The following is a 21,578-nucleotide window of genomic DNA, read 5'->3' on the forward strand; positions in this document are numbered from 1 at the left end:
AGTTTGAACCTTTAACTAGTTTTGTAAGCTTTATAACTTATAAGATGCCTCATCTACTAGTACCTTCTTAAAGTACTTTGACAAGAGGTATAGTTATATGGAAAAGGAGAAACCATTTTAACTGTCAAAATTGTATTTTTAGATTAACTTAGATATTCTTCGTCTTCAGTTTTATTGTATGAAATAGAAAATAAGTTGGTAGAGTCTTTTGGGTTAAACTTGTTATATAACTATATTAATTTATTTCTATTCATGATCTCAGTTGATTATTATGAATTCCATTTAGCTCAAGAAGAAAAAAACCTATAATACAGGTGGTGTGTTGAAAGGTAGTCTTTAGGCCAGTCTTCCCTCTTCCACCTTGTCTTTGTCGTAGTAGTGATGGGGTATTTGTTCAAGATTATATGCAACTTGTTTACTCTCCAAAACTTACTTACTATAAATTAACTCTTCTGGCTTGGGAAAGTTACCAGTTTGTAGAATATCCTATTACCAAGGTTTTATGATAAGTAGAAGGATGTAGTAACACTAACACTTTGCTTCTAAAATTTTAACTATCTTCTCTTTCTCGTAGGCTATAGAGAAACATCTTATTAAGAAGTCCCGAGGAGGTCTCACCTTTATTGGAGAGTGGAAAAATGGGCACTTAGAAAAGAAGATGGGGCATTTGGCCTGTTTTGCTGGGGGAATGTTTGCACTAGGAGCAGATGGTTCCAGAATGGATAAAGCTGGTCATTATTTAGAGCTAGGGGCAGAAATTGCACGTACATGTCATGAGTCATATGACAGAACTGGTAAGAGTATTAATAACACTAACTACTTAGACTAAAATAACCTCTAAGTTAAAAATCTGTCCAGAAATTAGGAGGAAAATATATGGGCAGTTTTCGCTTTAAAATAGGTTATTCTAACACAGTAAATCATTTTCTTAAGACCTTGAATTTTTAATTCTGGAAATGTATTCCTGAATCATTTTTTTCAATTCTGAATTCTCCTACTGACTTTGTTAATAAAGATTTTGAAGAAATTGTTTTAGTGACAAGAGGCGGGGATGACAAATGACATTTGGGGATGTATGGGATTACATTATTTAGTATAGTAAGAATCCATTTTAGCCATTCATTTCAGCTTCTGTAGGACTAGTTACTTAAAAGAACACAAAACCTGATTTAGATTACTGGCTTGTCTATACTCTTGTGAAAATAAGAGTGACCAAAAGATAATAGTAGTTATTTGAATGTATAATTGTTATCTAGGTATCTAGTAGTCTCTTAGTTTACCAGTAATTTTAGAGTTGATTGTGCGTTTAACTAAAAAGATCCTCTGTATTGCTTTAGGCACATATGTGATATTTTGGGGCTTCAGTGTCCTTACCTGAAAAATGAGTTGGTTTTCAGTGGTGAAAAAAATTGGTTCTTGGGGGTGAAAAAAAATCTTTTTTTCTTTTTTTGTATACAGTCATAGATACAGTCACTTATATACAGTCATAGATAAACAGTGTATATTTATTATTAAAATTTCACAGAGAGAGAAGACAATTAGGTTTTTTATGTATTTTTTTTATTAAAAAAAGAGAACATGAGCAGGAGAGGGGCAGAGAGAGAAGGAGACACAGATTCCAAAGTAGGCTCCAGGCTCTGAGCTGTCACCACAGATCCCGCTAAGGGGCTCAAACTCACAAACCATGAGATTGTGACCTGAGCCAAAGTCCGACGTTTAACAGACTGAGCCACCCAGGCGCCCCAACAATTAGGTTTTTAAACATCCTGAAAAAGGACTGAGAAATACTGAAGTAGACCTTCCAAGATTTTTTTCTGGTTTTAAAAATGTGTTTCTATATGAAATAATGGACAATGAGTTCCCAGAAAAAGTAAACACTAGTAATTTCTATTTGTGATTTCAGAAATGGAATTGTTGCTTTTATTAAATAACTGAATGTCCATCTTAGGGTTGCTGTGCCATCAGGTACCATGACACAGGTGTGACTGGCTTAAAATTTATCCTAGTTCATTTTAGTTCAGGTTAGTTCAGGTTGTTTTTATATAATGAGGAATTGAACTTATGGTGAAACTGACCCTTCAGTTCTCTCACTAAGTAAGGCAGGGATTCCATTTCTTGACAAACTACAACTAAGTCAAAAGGACATTGAAGTAGAAGTTATTTTAGGGTGGTTTAGTGTTGGTATGTAGTATGTAGAAAGTCAGTGATCTAAGTTATAAATAGAAGCTAAATTATATTATGTTAATAATATAGAGTATCAAATATATATTTAAAATGCAGCTAAAATTAGTAAAACATTGAGGACCACTATGGCTATTCAGTGTATGTACTAGGACCCATGATAATAAGACTTATTATGCAGGTCTTGGCCACAAATCCACTAATAGATATAAAACAGTAGGATTTCATACAGACGTATTAAAAATGTGATATGCTGTAGTTAGTATAATTAATCATTCACTCCATTAAACATGGAGCACCTATTATGTGCCAAGCATTATGCTAGATGCTTACAGGTGGAATTGTGAATAAGACCTGTCCCTTGCCTTTGAGAAATCCATAGAATACCAGAGTTATGAGAGGATTCCCTGACTTTCACGTTATGTAATGACATTGCTGATGCTGATATGAAATACTGTGATATTATAGAAAGAAAATGTGGCCTAGGATTCAAAAATCCCATGTTCCACTATTTATTATCTATGAACCTTAGGCAAGTCATTTAACCTGCCTAAGTCTCAGGTGCTCCATCTGCAAAACAATGGGATAACAATACTATCCTGTCTTCCTCAGAATGCTGTTGTGAGTATAAATGAAATTTTAAACCATCCAGTCTATTGTTGTTGCTGTCATACTTGTTCTGATTGTCATTGTCACATTGCAAGTCAATGAACCTGTGGCCCTCTTTGCCATGGTATGCCCAAAAAGATTACTCTTTGATTTGTGTCCTGTATTTTCAAATCTTTCACTGTTTTTACTCATCTTTAATCTCAGTTTAGATCCTTGAATTAAAAGGCAAGATTCTAGTGTTGCTTCCTTCCCACTTGGTTATTATATCTTATGTGTTTTGGTATAGCTGTGCTGTATTTTTGGCCACCTTGTTTAAAAATACCTGTTCACTTCTTAGCAGTTATTTCAGCTAAATTCACACAATAATTACTTTGGAATTTCACTTTCATTTGTTGTTGGAATTAGAATTAATGTTAATTCAAAGTTTGGTAATCTTTATATATTCTGCCTTATTGATGAGCATGGCCTGCAGCTTAATAATTTAGCTGGGTTTGTAGGAAACATTTCTCAGTCTGTTTGTGAAATTGAGCAGTAACTTAGCTTAGTTTCAGACAACATTGTTTTAGCTTATTCTGAGGTATAATGCAGAATTGGTGCCAAACAAGATGGTAGACTTCCAAAACATAGTACTATTCTTTCTTTTTCTAGGTTTCTAGATTAAAAAAAAAAAAAAAAACTACTGAACATCAATAAAATGACTTTTATTTAATTTACTTCTTATGGAAGTTATTGGGTAAGATCTTCCCTAGACCACGTACTATCACATCTGGGAGAAATTTTAATATTTAGATACATTTTTTTTTTCAACGTTTATTTATTTTTGGGACAGAGAGAGACAGAGCATGAACGGGGGAGGGGCAGAGAGAGAGGGAGTCACAGAATCGGAAGCAGGCTCCAGGCTCTGAGCCATCAGTCCAGAGCCCGACGCGGGGCTCGAACTCACGGACCGCGAGATCGTGACCTGGCTGAAGTCGGATGCTTAACCGACTGCGCTACCCAGGCGCCCCAAAATTTTAATATTTAGATACATTTAACGTATCCAATGGAAATGAGATCCATTGGACATGAGTTTTAGACATACTTTGTTTCTTCAACTATTGTTTTCCTTGGAAGTTAATAGGAGGGAAATAGTTTAAGTTCTTCCCTTATTATTAACTTACTCAAACTGTAGTCAAATTGCCTGTCCCAGAATATTCCTTATTATGCTTTTTTATTTTTTCTTGTATTTATTTTGTTGACCTGAGTATGCTTATTTTTCCTGAGATCTCTACAGATTCTACATATCTGGAAGAATCTTATGACTTGCAGACTAATCTATGCCTTCTTTAAATGTACTTTTTAGTGTCTTACTGTTGACCTTTGTCATATTTGACATTTTACTTTAATTTTTTTTATTTGTGCATATCTCTTTCCTTTGCCTACATTAGATGATTTTTGCATCCTCTTAGAGTTCTTTTTGTATCCCAGCACTAAATTATTTATGGTTTCAACTCAGTTTTTACTTGTTGGAAATGAAGTATCAAGTGTAAGTGGGAAATTAAAGGTAGAAAATAGAAATTAAATGCAAGATAGATTGTTAGGAAATTATTTTTTACGTTTCGTAAAACAGCACTAAGAAATGATGCCTTAGAAACATGAAAACCAGCGATTTGACCAGAGTAATGGATGTAATGTGTGTATAATTTGGGCTTGTACATTTTTATTTGCCAGCTCCTCACAAAACAGATATGTTCTCTCTCTGGTGTGCTTTATTTGTGAATTTATGAATGACCAATAAGTGAGACATAATTTTTAGTGAGAAGTTAAAAATATAGTTCCATGCAGCCAATTTCTACTTCAAATTCAGGCAATATTATCATTACAGAAGTTATCTCATTTAAAGTTAGCCTTAAGATTAACATTTAAAAATTCCATATAATCAGTTCTTAGCATTCAGTCTTTGAGAAAGGAAAGACATAAGAAATTCAGATCAAATGACTTCCTGTACTTGTATTAGATTGGCATCATTAGGATGTTTGACTTTTATAGTCATTTTAAAAGCATTTATTAAAATGCCAAATCATATTTGATCGTATGCTGACCTTGTCAATAAGCTGGCTAGAAGTTCTCTAACAAAAAAATACTGAGGATTTGTTGGTTAATCCTAATCTCAGATCCCATTGAGGAGCTGGTCAAACCTTTATGTGCACACAGAGTTTTGCATACAATTTCAGAGGCTTCTCAGCACAACACAACACAACACAACACAATGTCTTCTTCTTTCAGAGCCCGCCAGAGATAGAATTCATGACCTTCAGGTTGAAGTCCTGTGCTTGAGTTCTACTTTAGTTCTCTAAGACTTAGCAGTACACTTTTCTGGGTCACATGTTTTGCTTTCAGTAGAATTATCTACCATTGGTACAATGTTTTTTGGTTTTGTGTTTTCTCTTGGGAGTGGTAGATGGTGAGAAAGACTGTTTTTCACAATTGTATGTGATTATTTAGAGCTTACGTTGTCTCCCTTGTAAGGCTGAAATTTGGCCACAGCAACACATGTCATGACAGCAACTATGGCATGATTCTGTTTATGGTCTACCAGCATGATCATTCTTATTTTACCTTTTCTTTTCTGAGAAAATATAAAAATTTCCAACATTTTTTGAAAGATTAGAGACCTTGAAACTGTTTGCCACCAATAAACAGAAAGAATGACCGCTGAGAGTGGTAATTGTGTGTGACTCCAGCATCCCAATGGAAGATGACTTTATATTGGCCAAAGTTAGGGTGCTAGGCGTAATTAGAAAGAGGTGATTAAAAAGACTTTCATGTAGTTCTATATTCTAGCCTGAGTGGAAATCATATCATTCACAGAATAGTATGTAGCGTTGAAATATATGTGTAATGGTGCTATTTTATTCAAACTGATAAATGAGCACCACAGGTAAAATTCTTGGTGATTGGCAATTTGAATCTCTTTCTTGCTATATATACAGAGGCTATAGGATAAAAGAGTTTATTTTTAAAACTGGTTTAAGTTTTAAAACATCGCATTTTGTATACTATAGTATGCTTGAAGAGTATATAACTTATATCTAAATCTAATTCAAGATCTGAGCTCTACAGTGTTTTCCTATATATGTGTGTTATATTAAAAGGACTTTAAAATTGTCTTGACTTTTAAAAAAATAGTTCTGTACAATACAATTATCTGTCTCATTTTATTTTGGAACAAAACAGATTATGTAATGTGCTTACATCTAGCTTTGCATTTGTTTCCAGAGGATTACTAGACTTGTCAGTATAGTTAGATTCAGCAGTATGTTGATGAACGTTATGTATGAGAAATACTTCGTGTCAGGATAGTAGGAATATTTGTAAGTCTATTACAAGAAAACCAAATGTAGATCTTTTAAAGTCACTGGTTTTGCAAAACAGCAAGAATAAAAATAAAACAAAATGGAACTAACTTTACATTATACCCCATGTTTTGGGGGGAGAAAGAAGCTCTAGTGAACAAACACAAGTGGCTTATTGTGCTCATTTGTTTCTTTGGTCACGTTACAGCATTAAAGCTGGGTCCTGAGTCGTTCAAGTTTGATGGTGCAGTAGAGGCTGTGGCCGTCCGGCAGGCTGAAAAGTATTACATCCTCCGTCCAGAAGTAATTGAAACCTATTGGTACCTATGGCGATTCACTCACGATCCAAGATACAGGCAGTGGGGCTGGGAAGCAGCACTGGTAAATAAGCCAATATTTCATTTTATATGCGTGAGCGCTAAATCCAGCTTTCCCATCGTGCCATCCGTGTTGCCTCATGTTCGGTAACCATAGTGCTCCTGCCAATTATGTGATGGAAAAACTCTGTGACTCGATTTCTAAGTTTCTTAAGCAGTAGAAGGAAAATCCGATTTAGTTCTTGAATAAAACTATTTTCCTATGGGTGTGCACTCATTCTTCTTCTTGAATAACTATAAAGTGTCATTTAAAAGGCATTGTGAGTTTCAGTATGATTCTATAGTTTCTGTACTTGACAATTAATGCTTAACCCTAGGGGGAGGAAAAAAAATCGTAAAATTGCCCAGACTTACAATTACCTGGGTAGATTACCCTGTATTCGCTTGTGTTCCAGGTAATTTCTTAGTAACCACCAAATGAAGAATCAGTGAATTGTTAAAATTTTTCTAGGTTGAAAGACTTTATTTACTTATCTATTTATGAGAAAATTTTAATGGTTAGTAAGTAAAGGAAGCAAGCAGTTTATTCCTAAAAGACTAGCCTTTCAGAGAACAAGGTGGCTGTCAGTACCTGGGGAGGAAGAAAAATATTAGTCTTCTCATGAAAGTATAGCTTATTCCCAGGAGCGAGGGAGCATTTATTGTCTGAGATATGCTAATTGTGATAAATAGCACTAATTATGATGAATGTGCAGCCTAGATGACATTGTAGGTGAGATAAGTAGTGTCAGTAACTTGCTCAAGTAAGAATGGGCAAGATAGGTTTTCTGGCAGAACGTAGACCAGTTTATGTAAAAAGAAGGTTTCACAGTGGCCACCAGAGGGAGTGAAGTTTGGAGCCATTATGTAGATGGTCTTACATGCCAGATCAAGGGATGTGTCCTTTACCCAGTGGTTCAGGAATAACGCACACACACGCGTGCGCGCGCGCACTCACTCACTCACAACCAGACACCTCTCCCAGTTACTACATAAGTGTTTCTCATACAGGAGGTGGAGATAGAAAGTCCTTTGCCTGTCTAAACAGCCTGTCAGATCTTTTTCCTCACCATGTCCTGCCCACCAAGACCAACTAACTGGAAGTGTCCATTCTAGGATTACTAAACGTTTTTTAAAGAGAAAGGAGCCACTAAAGGCTATTTAGTGGGGAGTGACCGAACAAAGGCTCTGATTATAAGCCGCAAATTGCTGGATTTGGGAGACCGCTGCCAGTGATCTAGGAGCAGTGTGATAAAGACTTGCACTACAGTGAGGGCACTTCTGTGTCATTTGTCATTCAGACCTGGATAGTCTTTGCGGAGTTTAACAAAAAGAACATTAGCGGAGATAGGTGGTTACATTGAACGGGAAGGGATGCTGCATTTGTTGATGCTGCTTTTCACTGGCCTCTTACTTCCAGAATTCCAGACAGGATCATAACTGCTGGTGAAATTCTCTTTACAGAGTCCTGCCACAGTTGGGAAGATAACCAACTGTTGTCACAGTGGTTCGAGAATAGGACACACACACTTGTGGGATAGCAGTGGCTTACTAATGCTCATGTACATTAAGCAATATTGTATATGCGAGAAATAGGTAAAGCAACCCTGCGATGTCTGACTTGAATGTCTCCTAATATTTAATGATTCTTATTCAGAGGAATAAGAAAGATTTATCTGAATCACGTGGGGCAGCAGAGTGGGGGGTGGTGGCAGAAACCTGTCCACTCAGTGAGAAACACTATAGGATAATCTATCCTTTTCTTAAGGTTCTTTTTTCCGGTGCACCTTCTTAAAGTATGGCCCTACTCTGTCTATTAAAAAGAGGTTTCACGAGCTCAGGCTTTAACCTAAGTCTGTCGAATGACAGGAGTTAGAATGTTGTTTTTACAGTCTAGATAGACACACAAACTCCAAATATAGAGAACAAGAACTGAAATAATTATACTTTAAATTCAAGGTTAAGGGGCGCCTGGGTGGCGCAGTCGGTTAAGCGTCCGACTTCAGCCAGGTCACGATCTCGCGGTCCGTGAGTTCGAGCCCCGCGTCGGGCTCTGGGCTGATGGCTCAGAGCCTGGAGCCTGTTTCCGATTCTCTGTCTCCCTCTCTCTCTGCCCCTCGCCCGTTCATGCTCTGTCTCTCTCTGTCCCAAAAATAAATAAACGTTGAAAAAAAAATTAAAAAAAAATATAAATTCAAGGTTCAGAAGTATGCCATGATGCAGAAAAGGGGGGCAAAGACAAAAGAGGACGAGTCACCTCTTAAATAGAAGTTGCTTTCTTCCCTATCACTGACCTCCCTGTTGGGTATGAAGAAGGTAAAGGGAAGACAGGCTGAGACTGAAGAATGATATCTCGTATGTCTTCTGTAGCCTTAGCTATTCCAGTCACGTCTTCAAACTTCCAAACTTGAATATATTTGCATGAAAACTTGCCTCCAAGAAATGACTCTAAATGGCTTAAAGATTAGTCATGCCTCCCTGCTACTTTCTCAGTATCCTTAAACTGCTCTGATAGTTTTCTGGTGGTAAAGACACATGATCATTGCGCAGAATGTGGCATTTAAAAACTCTTGAATTCAAAATACATTTAAAATATTTAGATAGAAAAAAGCCCCAAACTGTTTGGTAAGAAGACTTTTAAAACCCAGCTGTAATTAAAATGGAATTATATAAAAACGAACAGCTTGATTAAATAAAAACTTTCAGTGTTAATTAGCTTTTCATTACAAAGGAGAGAGACCAGAAGAATAAGAAAATTAGCAAGACTAGGAACAAAAAGCCATGGCAGTAATGATTAAATAACTATACCTTCATTAGACAGTATCTCAGGGTTAGGTAGAAAAAGAAAAGAACCATGTGTAATTAAACTTCTCATGAATGGCTTAATTTTAGAGTATGATATACACCTACATAAGCAGGATATTCCATTGCTCTGAATTAAAGATAGGGTTTGGAGGGGCACCTGGGTGGCTCAGTCAGTTAAGCGTCTGACTCTTGATTTCAGCTCAGGTCATGATCTCACGGTTCCTAAGATCGAGCCTTGTGACAGCACAGAGCCTGCTTGGATTCTCTCTCTCCCTCTCTCTCTGCACCCCGCCCCCCCTTGTGTGTGCTCTCTTGCTCGCTGTCTCAAACTTTTTAAGAAAACAGGGTTTTGAATGGGTTCTCTCTCTCTCTCTCTCTCTCTCTCTCAAACTTTAAAAAAACAGGGTTTTGAATGGATTCCATTGGATTGAGTATATTTTATTTAGGCACATTCAAAAGCTGCAAGAAGAGATACAAATTAAGAGTTTTAGCTCTGAGTTGGACAGCAGAGCGCAGTAGTTAGCAATAATGTAGAGCAACTCACCCTTTGCCTTAGTTTTCCTGTGGGAAAAGTGGAGCCTCCTAAGACAACCTCACGGGTTGTTGGGAGATTTCAATGATACATGTGAAGCTCTTAGAAGAGCCTTGACTTAGAGCAAATACATCCTAATGGTTGGCTCTTAACATGGTAATTCTTGTTGTAGTGGGTATGTGGATGGCTGCTTCCTGCCAGTTGGTACCACCTGTAATGTCTAACTGCTAGGATTGTAATATAGCATCTGTCACGTAGTATGTTTGCAGTAAATATTACCTCCTTGCTTACTACTATGGAGAGCAGAGCTCTTAGGTAATACTTTTCTTTAAGCTTGTTTTGGGTGGTTTATCCTTAGAAGTGAAAAAATTCCCTTTGAAAATTTTAATTCAGACTGACCGCCCTTGATTTGTTAGAATTAATGAGGTTTTATTATGCCAGACAGGTCTCTAATTCAGTGTGAATAGCCCAAACTTGACTTTCCTCAGTTAGGAAAATAGAAGATGCTTTTAAAAGACTGAAGAGTTTTGGAGGGGGAAAAGTTCCACAGGAAACAGATCCCTCCATTAATTTTTCCAGTGTGAGAATATTCCCATTCAGTAATAAGTTTTATTCTTAACCTGTCAAATCCTCAGATAGATCTTTGTGAACTTTTGACTGGGGTTCCTTAATTTGTCCCCAAGACGTGAAATTGTGTGGAATTGATTCTTCTGTCTGGTCTCTCTCACAGGCTATTGAGAAGTATTGCCGAGTGAGCGGCGGGTTTTCCGGGGTAAAGGACGTGTACTCGTCTACTCCTACCCACGACGATGTGCAGCAGAGTTTCTTTCTCGCTGAGACGTTGAAGTAAGTGGATGCCTTTAAATACTCTGTTTTTACTGTAGGCAGGTGTCGCTGCGTGGTCTCTGCTTGAGGAGTTACGACTGGTAGCCTGTGACACCAGATTCTATTACAAATATCTTTTTCTGTAATCGGGTCTTAAATTGTTAGCTGCATCTCCAGAAGAATGACTTAAACTATGAGGTAGGTATTTTGTCCACTAAGAGTTGAGTACCTTTGCTTTGTTCTCGGCTCTGTGGGATGCGTTAGAATCACCTGGAAGACTCCTGAAAGCATCGGTAACGAGGCCGCAACCGCACAGTTTCTCCTGTGGTGGACCTAGCACAGGACCTGAGAATTTGCGTTTCTGGCAAACTCCCCGCTGACCCTGGTCCTGCTGGTCCTGGGACTGCACCTGAACCCCCTGCTCGCACTAACGAAGTCCGTTAGGAATAATAACGGAGTTGTGATGGTACTAGAGGGTATATGACCACAGTCATCCCTCCTCTCTGTAAGAGTTCCTGTAAAGACACACATAAAAGGAACAATGGAAAAGAAAGACCACTGTTGTTTGGGCTTGTACTCAGAACTCCAGGCAGAGCTCCAGAAACTGACACCTTACATGTGTCCACTTCCCTGCGGATCTCCCAAGTAAATCTCTTTTGATACCCTCTCGTAAATTTCATATTTCTATTTCCTGTGTGTCTGTACCTGAGTGCCTCAGAAACAAACTTCATTTGTTCAAAAAAAAAAAAAAAAAAAGTTTATTTCCAGGCATTGTTGAGGCTAATTGTGGATGTGTCAGCAGACAAAAAGAACAAAAATCCCTACCCTCCTGGAGTCTGCATTCTAGTCTACTTCTGGCGTATGTGTTGGGACATTACAATCGAAATGTACCTATCGCAGACTAAGTTTCTGATCTCAGATGGCCATCTTATTCTGGTTTTTCCTTTAGTGTCCCTAGCACTCGTATTTTCCCACCTTTTCTTCATGTACATTATAAACTTATTTCTTTTTTCTCTAATATATCATTAACTCTTTATGATTCGTGTTACATTGTTTCTTTATTTTGCCCCCTCCTTTCCCTATCTGTGACTGATCCTAACCCAAACCCTTACTGTTGCTGATGGTTTAGAACATCTGCTCAGTAGTCAGCCCCCCGGCCTCTGGTCCTTCCTTGTTGGGCTCACCCTGCATGGTTAGACTGGGACCGTGTGAGGTAGAGCACTGGGTGAGAAGGCAAAACCACAGCAGCTTTAGTTACACACTTGCTGTAAGTTGGGAGAGTGTGTCAGAATAAAGTTTCTTTGCTTTCAGTTTTCATAGCCATAAACGGTGGACTTTGACCCAAATTATCTAAGATCTCTTTTTTTTTTTTTTTTTAGACCAGGAAATTGTAAGGATGGCACAGTGACTATTTGTGTATCCATACACATACACACACACATGTATATACTCCCTTTCATTTTATTGTCTGTTTCATGTTTTATTGGCTCTGATGGGAATGCCTTTACCATTTCTATCAATTAATGCCCCTCTCTTATTTCTAAATTGAGTTCAGATCTCACTTCTTGCAGATTGGCTTTCATAATTAATTCTCAGATTCCTCTTCAGTGTCCCCATTAGGACATGAGATGAAGTTGCAAATATGTGGCATGCTGCCTTTCCCCTTCCAGTTACGTATATGGAATATTACCATCTGACCTTGGTACTTCCCACTGCCAAGTTCAGGAAGAATCCTTCTCAACACAGCACTCTAGGTAACCAATTATATATATATAATTTGCATATATATATGTATATGTACATACATATATATATATATATATATAATTGCCACAATACTCACTTTCACAAAAACACATCTGTTTTTGAATTAATAAAAGTGAAAAGGGTGAGACAAGAAGAATCATTCAGATAATTATAACAAAATCTAGGCTACAGAATTATCACAGTTGAGTACTACATCAGCACTGAGCCTCCTGGTAGCAAAAAAGAAGCATCTTGCTCAGTGTCATTTTCATCTTTGTGAGTTGGGAGAACATATGACTTTGACAAATGAGACCAATTTTTTCTTACTGCTGAATTATAAGATGACCTAATTTCATAGCTTGTTATTAAGTACTGAACTATTAGATGAACCACATAAAAATGCCCTTTTTAAAAGTCAACAACAGTGAAATACTGGCAGTTTTATAGGGCTCATCCTAGTACATAATGGCAGATATCTTCAAACAGTGACGTTTTATAGAAGATGCAAAACTCTTAATGTGACTTATTCTTTATAAAAACTGATGGCATAATGTAGAATGCATTTGAATCAAGACATTTCTGTGAAGACTAATGTAGTTGTAGGTTTATATTTTTCTTACTATTAAGATAGAGCTTGAAACTCTATAGAGGAATGAAGATTAGTATGACTTCATAGATTTTTCTCAAATACCAATTAATTTAAACAGGCTTTTATCAGAAGCTGAGTAGCTGTTGACTGAAGATTGTATATTCTATCAAGCGGTTCATATTTATTGTCCATTCATTAAAGGGCAGTAATCGTGTGTTTTGGCTATCAGAGATGGCAACTGATTGGCTTGGGAGCAGCAGAGTTAAATGTAATAGCATGTGTTCTTGACCTAGTTGAGGGCTGTTTTACCTTTTACATATTATTGTCCTACAGCTATAGCTACACATTTTTCTCCAGAAGGTAAAATGCTGTGTCCTCTGTTTCTTTTGTTTGCCTCAGTAGTTGCCAAGGTGTTTATTTCTATAGCATACATACTGATGGCATGATAAAAACTATGTAATGAGCAAGGTCAGGGATAGATTCCTTCGAGGCCTCTTTCCTTAAAACTCTAACGTTCTAACAGAGGAAATAAAACACATGCAGGTTTGCAAAAAATGTTAAATATAGTTAAGTGTACAAGAGAAATGTTAATAAAGTGAGCAGTCCTCCAGAGGAGGAAGTGTTTACTTAACCTAGAAAGCAGAAAGGAAGACTTCATGGAAGTGGTGGCATTTAAACCAGACTTGAAGGCAAAATGGGTAGAGTAGGATGACTTAGTATTCGGGGAATAGCTGTAAGGCAGACAGTGACATATGAAGGATGAGATTCAGGTGCTCTAGAGGGTGTAATTGACAAGTGCTAGTATCTTACTAGATATAGGGAGATCCAGAAAGAAGGAAGAGTAGGAGATAACATTTCAGTTTTCAGTGTGGGTAACTGTAAGGATTATGACACCAAGTTGCAAGAAGAAGTAGATTTTCAGAAAAGATAATGAGTTACTTTTGACATATGTTCCCAAGAGGCATTTGCAAATATAGATCTGGAGCTCAAAATACAAGTGCAGGAAGCTTTTGAGGATGAAGAGAAAAGAAAGCATATATCTGATGTTTGAAGATGGCTACATGTAACAAAGGAGGCGTTCCAGGTTAGCTTGGCAGAGCGAACACTTGATTTATCCTCCACTCTCTCATGAAAGCCATTAAAATGACTACAGAGGGCTAAGCAGGTGCAATGTTCAAGGACAAAAAGAATGAGAAAGAAATCAACAGAGACAAGAGATGTCAGCAAATTTTTAGGAGATGGAAAACAGAGAAGCTAAGTACCTGCATCAGGAGAAGTTAACTGGAAGCAAACTGGTGAGTGCTTTAGAACTTTGGAAAAACGCAGGACTTGACATGGTAGGATTGAAAACTGTAGAATTTTTAAGTAAGTTTATAGAAGGAGTAGCTAGACCCCAGTACCCCCCCCCCCCCCCCCCCATCTCCTCTCTACCACGAATGAAACTAGAGACGTCTTGTCCGAAGAGGTCAAATCACGGAGGCTGTGGGCTGCCGGGATGGCAGGCCCAGCTGAAGGTAGTAGATGGGAGATTGGAGGACTCCTTTCCGGGGAAATGGATTTGCCTGCAAGAAGAAAATCCAGGGGCACTGCTACGTGAGGCTCCCTCAGCAAAATGGCCATTTCCTCCCCCATCCCCGAGTGGTGCAACCACCAGGAAATGGCAACATGCCTACGGTGTCTAGTCAGCATTTGGGGCTTCACTTTTAAATGTTAACGGGCAGTATTGACTTAGAAATATTTGTCAAAATAAATATGTAAGATATGTGCATGTTTATGTCTGTATGTTATACTTCAAGTGTTTAAAGTTTGTTTAAAAAACAAAATATGAATACAACAAGGTAATTCAAGAAAATATCCCAGAACTGAAGGACATTAGTTTCCAGATTGAAAGCAGCCATCAAGATTCCAGCACAGTGGATGAAAACAGACCCACACCAAGGCACAAGGCCATATTCAGAACACTTGCGGGTAAAGGAAAGATCCAGCAGCTTCCAAAGAGAGGGGGAATAAAAGTCCGAGAAAAATGATCTGACATCAGGCGGGGCTTCAGACTTCTCAAGAACAACAGTGGAAGCTAGAAGCAGTGGAGCAGTTGATTCAAAATTCTGAGAGAAAATTCCAACTTAGAATTCGAAGTTTCTAGTCATGCAGGGTCTCACAAACCTACTTTCTCAGTTAATGTCTTGGAGGATATGTGCCATCAACGCTGAGTAGAAACCAAAAAAGAAGACATGGAATTAGGGAACAAATGAAGGAAAGATCAAGAGGTTTATCAGTCTAGATTGAATGGGACAGAAGGCCCTGGAGGGATTTTCTCAAGATTGAATTTGTAGAATATTTATATCTGCATATTTTAAGAGGAGACTTAGGCTCTTGAAAATGGTGGCATATTATTAGTAATACAAGGCAGTCTGCTCTTTAGGTGAGGGGAGGGATTATGGAAGAAAGGAAAAGCCAGCCTTGACTAGCTTTCAGCTCAGGAGGAATTGCTAAACTTGAAGCGTTTTGTTTGGAGTCTGGATTGTTATACAGAAATAGGAGGCAATACCACTGTGCCATACTTGCAAGAAAGAGTCTTTGATAACGGGTTTGTTTGCTCTGAGGACTGTTTTTTTCATTGGTTTTTAGCGACGTAGCAGGTGATCCAGGGCCCCTTAAGTTACAACAATTCCAAGAGATATATCTGTACCTCAGTATCTACATCTGTTAACCTAGGTCTCGTTTGGCTTTCGTTGGATCTCAGCACAGTGCTGTTGGCGTCTTGATTCGAAGGTCTGATAAGTGTACTTGCTGAAGACACATTCCCATCTTTTTCTGTGTTCCTAAATATTAGGCATTAAAGGCTGCAAGAAATCATAGGTTATTGGAACCATGGTCCTCTTAAAAGTTTGTTATTGAAAGAGAAACACTGTAAAGGCCAAGCTTGCCACCACAGTGTGTCTGCCTTCGGTGGGAAAATCTCTGGGGGCAGAAGTTATGTTTTGTGTGGCTTCCTGTGAATCCTCCTTATGTACTTTTTCCCCCTTCCTATCTCTTAAAATTCAAACTTCGAATATAATAGCAAAATTCTGCAAAACTATGTAAGAATAGGTCAAGAGTCTTAGTCAAAGCTATAGAAAAAAATTTATGTACAAGGGTGTTTAGTGCATTTATAAAAATAAAGAGTTATTATATGTTTAGTAACAGTTGGATGGTTAAATAAATTATGGCACATCCACAGTGGATATTATGGATCCAGTAATAGAGACTCCTCATGGTATAATTAGTAGGCTATTACCTGCACATATACACATATAAATATATACATGTATATATATATATATACACATGTATAGATAAAACATGTAGATAAATGTCTTCATATGTATTTCCACATCAAAACATTGTTTTTACTTTTGTAATCAGAAACCAGAGTCTTTTAAGTAAATTCAACTACAACCATATTTTCTTGCCTCAAATTTAATTGCTGTTTTTGTGCCTAGAATCAAAAGGAATTTTTTGAGCTGCAAGAAAATTTAGAGGTCATTCATTCCAGCAGAAACTACCACAATCCATTTCTTCCTCCTACACACATTCCCAGTGCTAAAAGTATCTTTACAACATACAGAGTATTGTGTCATAAAGTCTTCTGTTAATCTTTTCAGTTGATGGGCAGCTCACTGCCTCAGAAGGCCAACCCGTGCCACTGTTCAAAAGCCTTTCTTATTAGAAAACTCTTTCTTACATTGAGTTAAAATCTGCTTCACTGTGCGCTCCATTCAGTGATACATGTTTTGCCCTTTGGAAGTATACAGTCTGCTGCATATTTGCCAGGCTAAAGATTGCAGGTTTGTGTACTATTTCTTTCTATGGCACTGGTCTGCTTGCCTTCTGTGGACATGAGTCCATGGTTTTCTGGACTGAACACTGCATTTAAGATGTGGTTAAACCAGTTCAGGTTACCAGTCCCTACTTTGGTCATTATACTCACATCAATGCAAGATAATACTCTTCTATTTTCTAGTAACCCTGTCAGTATAGCTTGAAATTTTGCTATTGGTCTTTTTTTTTTTTTTTAATGTTTATTTTTGAGAAAGAGAGTGCAGGCAGGGGAGGGGCAGAGAGAGCGGGAGACAGAAAATCTGAAGCAGTCTCCCACTGTCAGCACAGAGCCCTACGCGGAGCTCAAAACCCATGAACCAAGATAATGACCTGAGCTGAAGTTGGGATGCTTAACTGACTAAGCCACCCAGGTGCCCCAGTCTGGTTTTTTGTTTTTGTTTTTGTTTTTTTTAACATGAACTAAGATAATTACTTTCTTCTATTTGATGTAATTAATTTTATTTCACTTTATCTTTATCCTTATTAAATTTTACTTTGTTAGATTTAACATATTCTGATTTGTTGAAATTTTTTGAACTGTTGCATTTTTCATTTAATGTATTAGCTCTTCTAGCTTTGTGACACTCACAGATTTAATGTCTTCTCTATATATACCAAATTCATCAGATCATACAAACATCTCTACCAGTACATATTTGTCTGTCTTATCCCAGCTCTTCCCCGTAGTAACTATGTGGACAAGTTACTGAATTTTCTGCCTCAGGTTTATCATATGTAAAAAGAAAATTAATAATAGTATCACCTGAAAGGGTTGTTATGGAAATTAATGTAGTGAAGCACTTAGAATTATATCTGGCACAAAATACACGGTAGCAGGTGGAAAGTCATTGCAGGATGGTTGTGCTAATAGTTGGGGAAAGAAGCTAGATGCGAAGCAAAGGAGAACAAGGGCAGACTGGAATTCACAAGGACAAATGATCCCTTATCTGTGTCTCGTGGCCTCCGACTTTGATAAGCAGCTAATTTGCAGACGAAGCTGGCACCCTTTGCCATGGGACTATGTATGTGTGGCTTAAGAACTGGAAAAATGACTGAGGAGCTCCAACAGGAGTGGCAGGTGTTGAAGGTCTGGCAGCCTCCCCACCCTGCAAGGTGAGCCAGGCAGTCACCGGCAAGTGCATCGTGTTAACAGCACATGGCAACACTAGACTCCTCTGACGCTTGGTGGGTGCCGCCATACTTCGGCCTCCGGCTCACGTGCAGGGTCTGTCTTCTGTAGCCAGCTCTAACCCACGAGCATACAGAGAAAGTGGTTCTGACAAATGTAGTTCCAGCTTAGCTGTGTTTGACAAAGTACACAGTCACTGCAGGGGACAAGCCCTTCCAGACAATAAAAGAAATTATAAGCTACTTTATAGCATATAGTATGCAATATTTATACATAGAGGATCATTTAAAAACTGTTAATAAAGCTATAAAAACCAAGAGGTTAGTAGTGGTACAAGAGTAAATGGAGCAGTGGAACAAAACAGAGTTCAGAAATAAGCCCTCTTGTGTGTGGGAATTTCATCTTTGTAGAAAATCCATCCAGATCATTGAAGAAAAGTTAGATTAGTTACCAGAGGATACTAGGAAAACTGTTCATTAGGAAAGAGTCATGGCTAGTTCGCTGGATCCCTGCTAAATACCAAAAAATGATCTTACATAGAACATGCTTTAAATATAAAAAATGAAATAAAATCATGAAAAAAGTCGGAAATGTTTGTTCCCAACTCTGGGGGTGAGGACGCATGGCACAAACCCCAGAAATCATAGAAGGAAAAGATAAAACACTTCAGCCACTTGAAAATGGAAAACATCCGCAAGGGGAAAAAAAAAGAACACTAAAGTAAAAGGTGGCATGCTGGGAAAACATATTTGCAATTCATTTGATAGTAGAATAACTGAAATTTGAAATTAAGGAACAAAGGCTAAGCTAAAATAAGTAAAGGCAGTTCACTGAAAATAAAGTTGGACAGTACTGTAAACACATGAAAACTAAATGTTTGACCCACTCATAGAGAAATGACGTAAATTAATAATCAAATATTATGTTTTACTATCAGATTACTTCAGATTTTAAAAATTTATATTCTGGTGTGGGCAGGGATGTAAGGATCTAGTCATACAGGAGGGGTGAGAGTGTTGTTTGATGTGGGGGGTAAAGCTCATTGGGAAAGAACCTATTGAAATACTAAGTTCACATTAATTTTGCTCCAGTAGTCCTGCTTTTCGGACTGTCCTGCAGGTATACTCCACCAGGTGAGAAAGAGGGATGAAAAAGATGCCTCTTGCCTCCACATTGTCCACCTTCTTTGCTCCTATATTGAATAATTGAGATTAAGTGCTGCATGTACCTTTTCGGTCGCGTCTCCTGCTGAACCGCTTAGCAGGTCTATACCTGCTTACTGTGCACTTTCACTTAACATCCTTCTCTTGCTGTCCCTTCTACATGCGATTCCTCATTCCTTTTTTTATCCCTAACAAACTCTTAACTAGGTTTTCAAGGTGTAGCTTAGATATCACTGTCTGTGAGTTCTCTCCAACACTAAGGCAGAATTAATCGATCCTTAAGTATACTCACGGTACTTCCCTGTCCTAATAGTCTACAGGAAATATTAATGCCCTAGAGTTTAGTTTCACGTTTGGGTTACAGTATACACTCAACAAATGTTTGTTGAATGATACAGAATGAACAGCTTAGCTCTTGTCATATTTAAAATTAGTTGTGTAAACATCTTTTTCCTCTATATTGTGCAGTTCCTCAAAAATCAAGGCCAAATGGATTGTTTTTAATATAGCTTTTTTTTAATCATAAAAATAAAATGTGGATATGGCAAAATGAATTAAACAGAAAAAAAACGGAGAAGAAAAATTTCTCTGGATTCCACATCCAGTCTCACTTCCCAAAGATAACTATTATTCAACAGTTCTTGAGGTATCCTTTTAGAGGTTTTCAGGGTATAAGCAAACATGGAAAAATATATATTTATAATGTGTATCCTTTTAATAGCCTTTTCCCCCCTCCCCTTCCCACAGATGCAATCATGTATACCTGCTGTTCTGAGACTTGCAATTTTCATCTTACTCTTTATCTAGAAAAGGTTTCCATATGGACACATAAATCCACTGAGGAGTGTGTCATTTGCTTAATCAGTACTCTATTGTTAGATACAGAAGTTTGTTCTAGTTTTTTGCTGTTATAAACGTTTCAGTGAGTATCCTTTTATATATAACTCTGCTCCCTGTATGAATATAAATAGTCATTTATATTCCTTACAGTAGAATGGCTGGGTCAAGGGGCATGTGCATTTGAGTTATGATCATTTTAGTTAAACAGAGTTAAGTCTAGAGAGCTAACTCTTCACAAAACTTCTCACAGATGGAAAGCTCTGAAAGTTCAGGGAAAAAAGTATTTTAGAAAATTAACTGGTTAGAAACATGAGAATTGAGAATATTCTGAGAAGTAACAAAATATTTAGATAGTACTTGATACGTAAAGTAAGTTTTGAACGAGTAGGCTTTTTAGAAGTCAGTCTTAAATTATTTTGAATTTTTAAGTGATTCAAAATAAACTCAAGAGAATAAGTCACTTGATTTTTTTTTTTTCTATAGGTTAAGAACACAGATAGAAAGTCAAAACGGTTGGAAGTTCTTAGGAAATTAATAGGGATAAAGGTTTCAGAATTTGCTCACCCTTTTAAACTATTATTTCCTGGGGTTCTTAATTCTACCTCTTTACTCTTGATGTGTCCTTATCTACTAAGTAAATGGTGATCAGAATATAGAGATGACACACTGTAGTGTATGAAATAATTCATCCAACAAATACTTGATGCCTCATGTGTGCCTTTGCTGTTTTATGTGCCAGAGATACAGCAGTGAATGTATAGAGAACAGTCTTGACACCAAGGAACTCACAAATTGTGTTCACACTCCCCTTGACTTCCAACTGCTGTGTTTTTTGAGTGCCTATCCGTAAAAATAGGCCCTGTGTATATATATCATCTGTACTTTCCATTATTCTCTCGTCTTTCCTTTATTTTTTTCAGCACCATTCCCACCTGATACATGCATTTGTTTTTTTATCTGTCTCTACCAGTAAGTAGAATGTAAGCTTCATAACTGCAGGAACTTTTCCTTTTAACTACTGTCACCTCCGTAGCACCCAGTACGCAGTGTAAGAGACACTCAATAAATATGTGTTACGTAAGAACAAAGTTGGCTATTTGCATCTGTACTCTCATGCTCTTAGGTCGTAGTTTGTTTTTCCAGCCTTATTGAGATCTAATTGACATACAGTGTTGTGTAGATGTAAGGTGTACAGAGTGATTATTTAATACATCTATCTTAATTGTAATATGATTACCACCCGTAGTGTTAGCTAATGCCTCCATCATGTCACGTACTTAACCATTTCTCTTTTGTGAGAACGTTTAAGATCTCTCTCAGCCACTTTCAGGTATATAATACAGCATTGTTGGCTGTAATCTAATCCTCTGCATTAGATCCCCAGAACTCACCTTCCAACTAGAAGTTTCTACAGAAGTATGGCCTTTGAAGATTCCACTTATGGATAAAGTACAATCTTTGTCTTTTCTTGTCTGACTTATCTCACTTAGCAAAGTTCCCTCAAGGTCCATCCGTGTTGCAAATGGCAGGAAATCATCTCTCTTAGGGCTGAATAGTATTTCTGTGTGTGTGTGTGTGTGTGTGTGTGTGTGTGTGTGTGTGTGTGT

General features: G+C 37.6%; 1 protein-coding gene across 2 annotated transcripts in view; it reads left to right on the forward strand.

Moving 5' to 3' along the window:
* The window catches only part of MAN1A2 (mannosidase alpha class 1A member 2), a 180,554-nt gene that overhangs the window by 139,353 nt on the left and 19,623 nt on the right, over positions 1–21,578 (forward strand). For both annotated transcript variants that reach the window (XM_040471441.1, XM_040471440.1), the window contains exons 10-12: positions 575–794; positions 6,334–6,506; positions 10,549–10,664. In XM_040471441.1, the coding sequence (XP_040327375.1) occupies positions 575–794; positions 6,334–6,506; positions 10,549–10,664 (509 nt within the window). The remainder of the gene's footprint in view (positions 1–574; positions 795–6,333; positions 6,507–10,548; positions 10,665–21,578) is intronic.

The sequence above is a fragment of the Herpailurus yagouaroundi genome, unplaced genomic scaffold (assembly GCF_014898765.1).
Source record: "Herpailurus yagouaroundi ecotype Mexico unplaced genomic scaffold, PumYag 77, whole genome shotgun sequence".
Taxonomy (NCBI): Eukaryota; Metazoa; Chordata; class Mammalia; order Carnivora; family Felidae; genus Herpailurus; species Herpailurus yagouaroundi.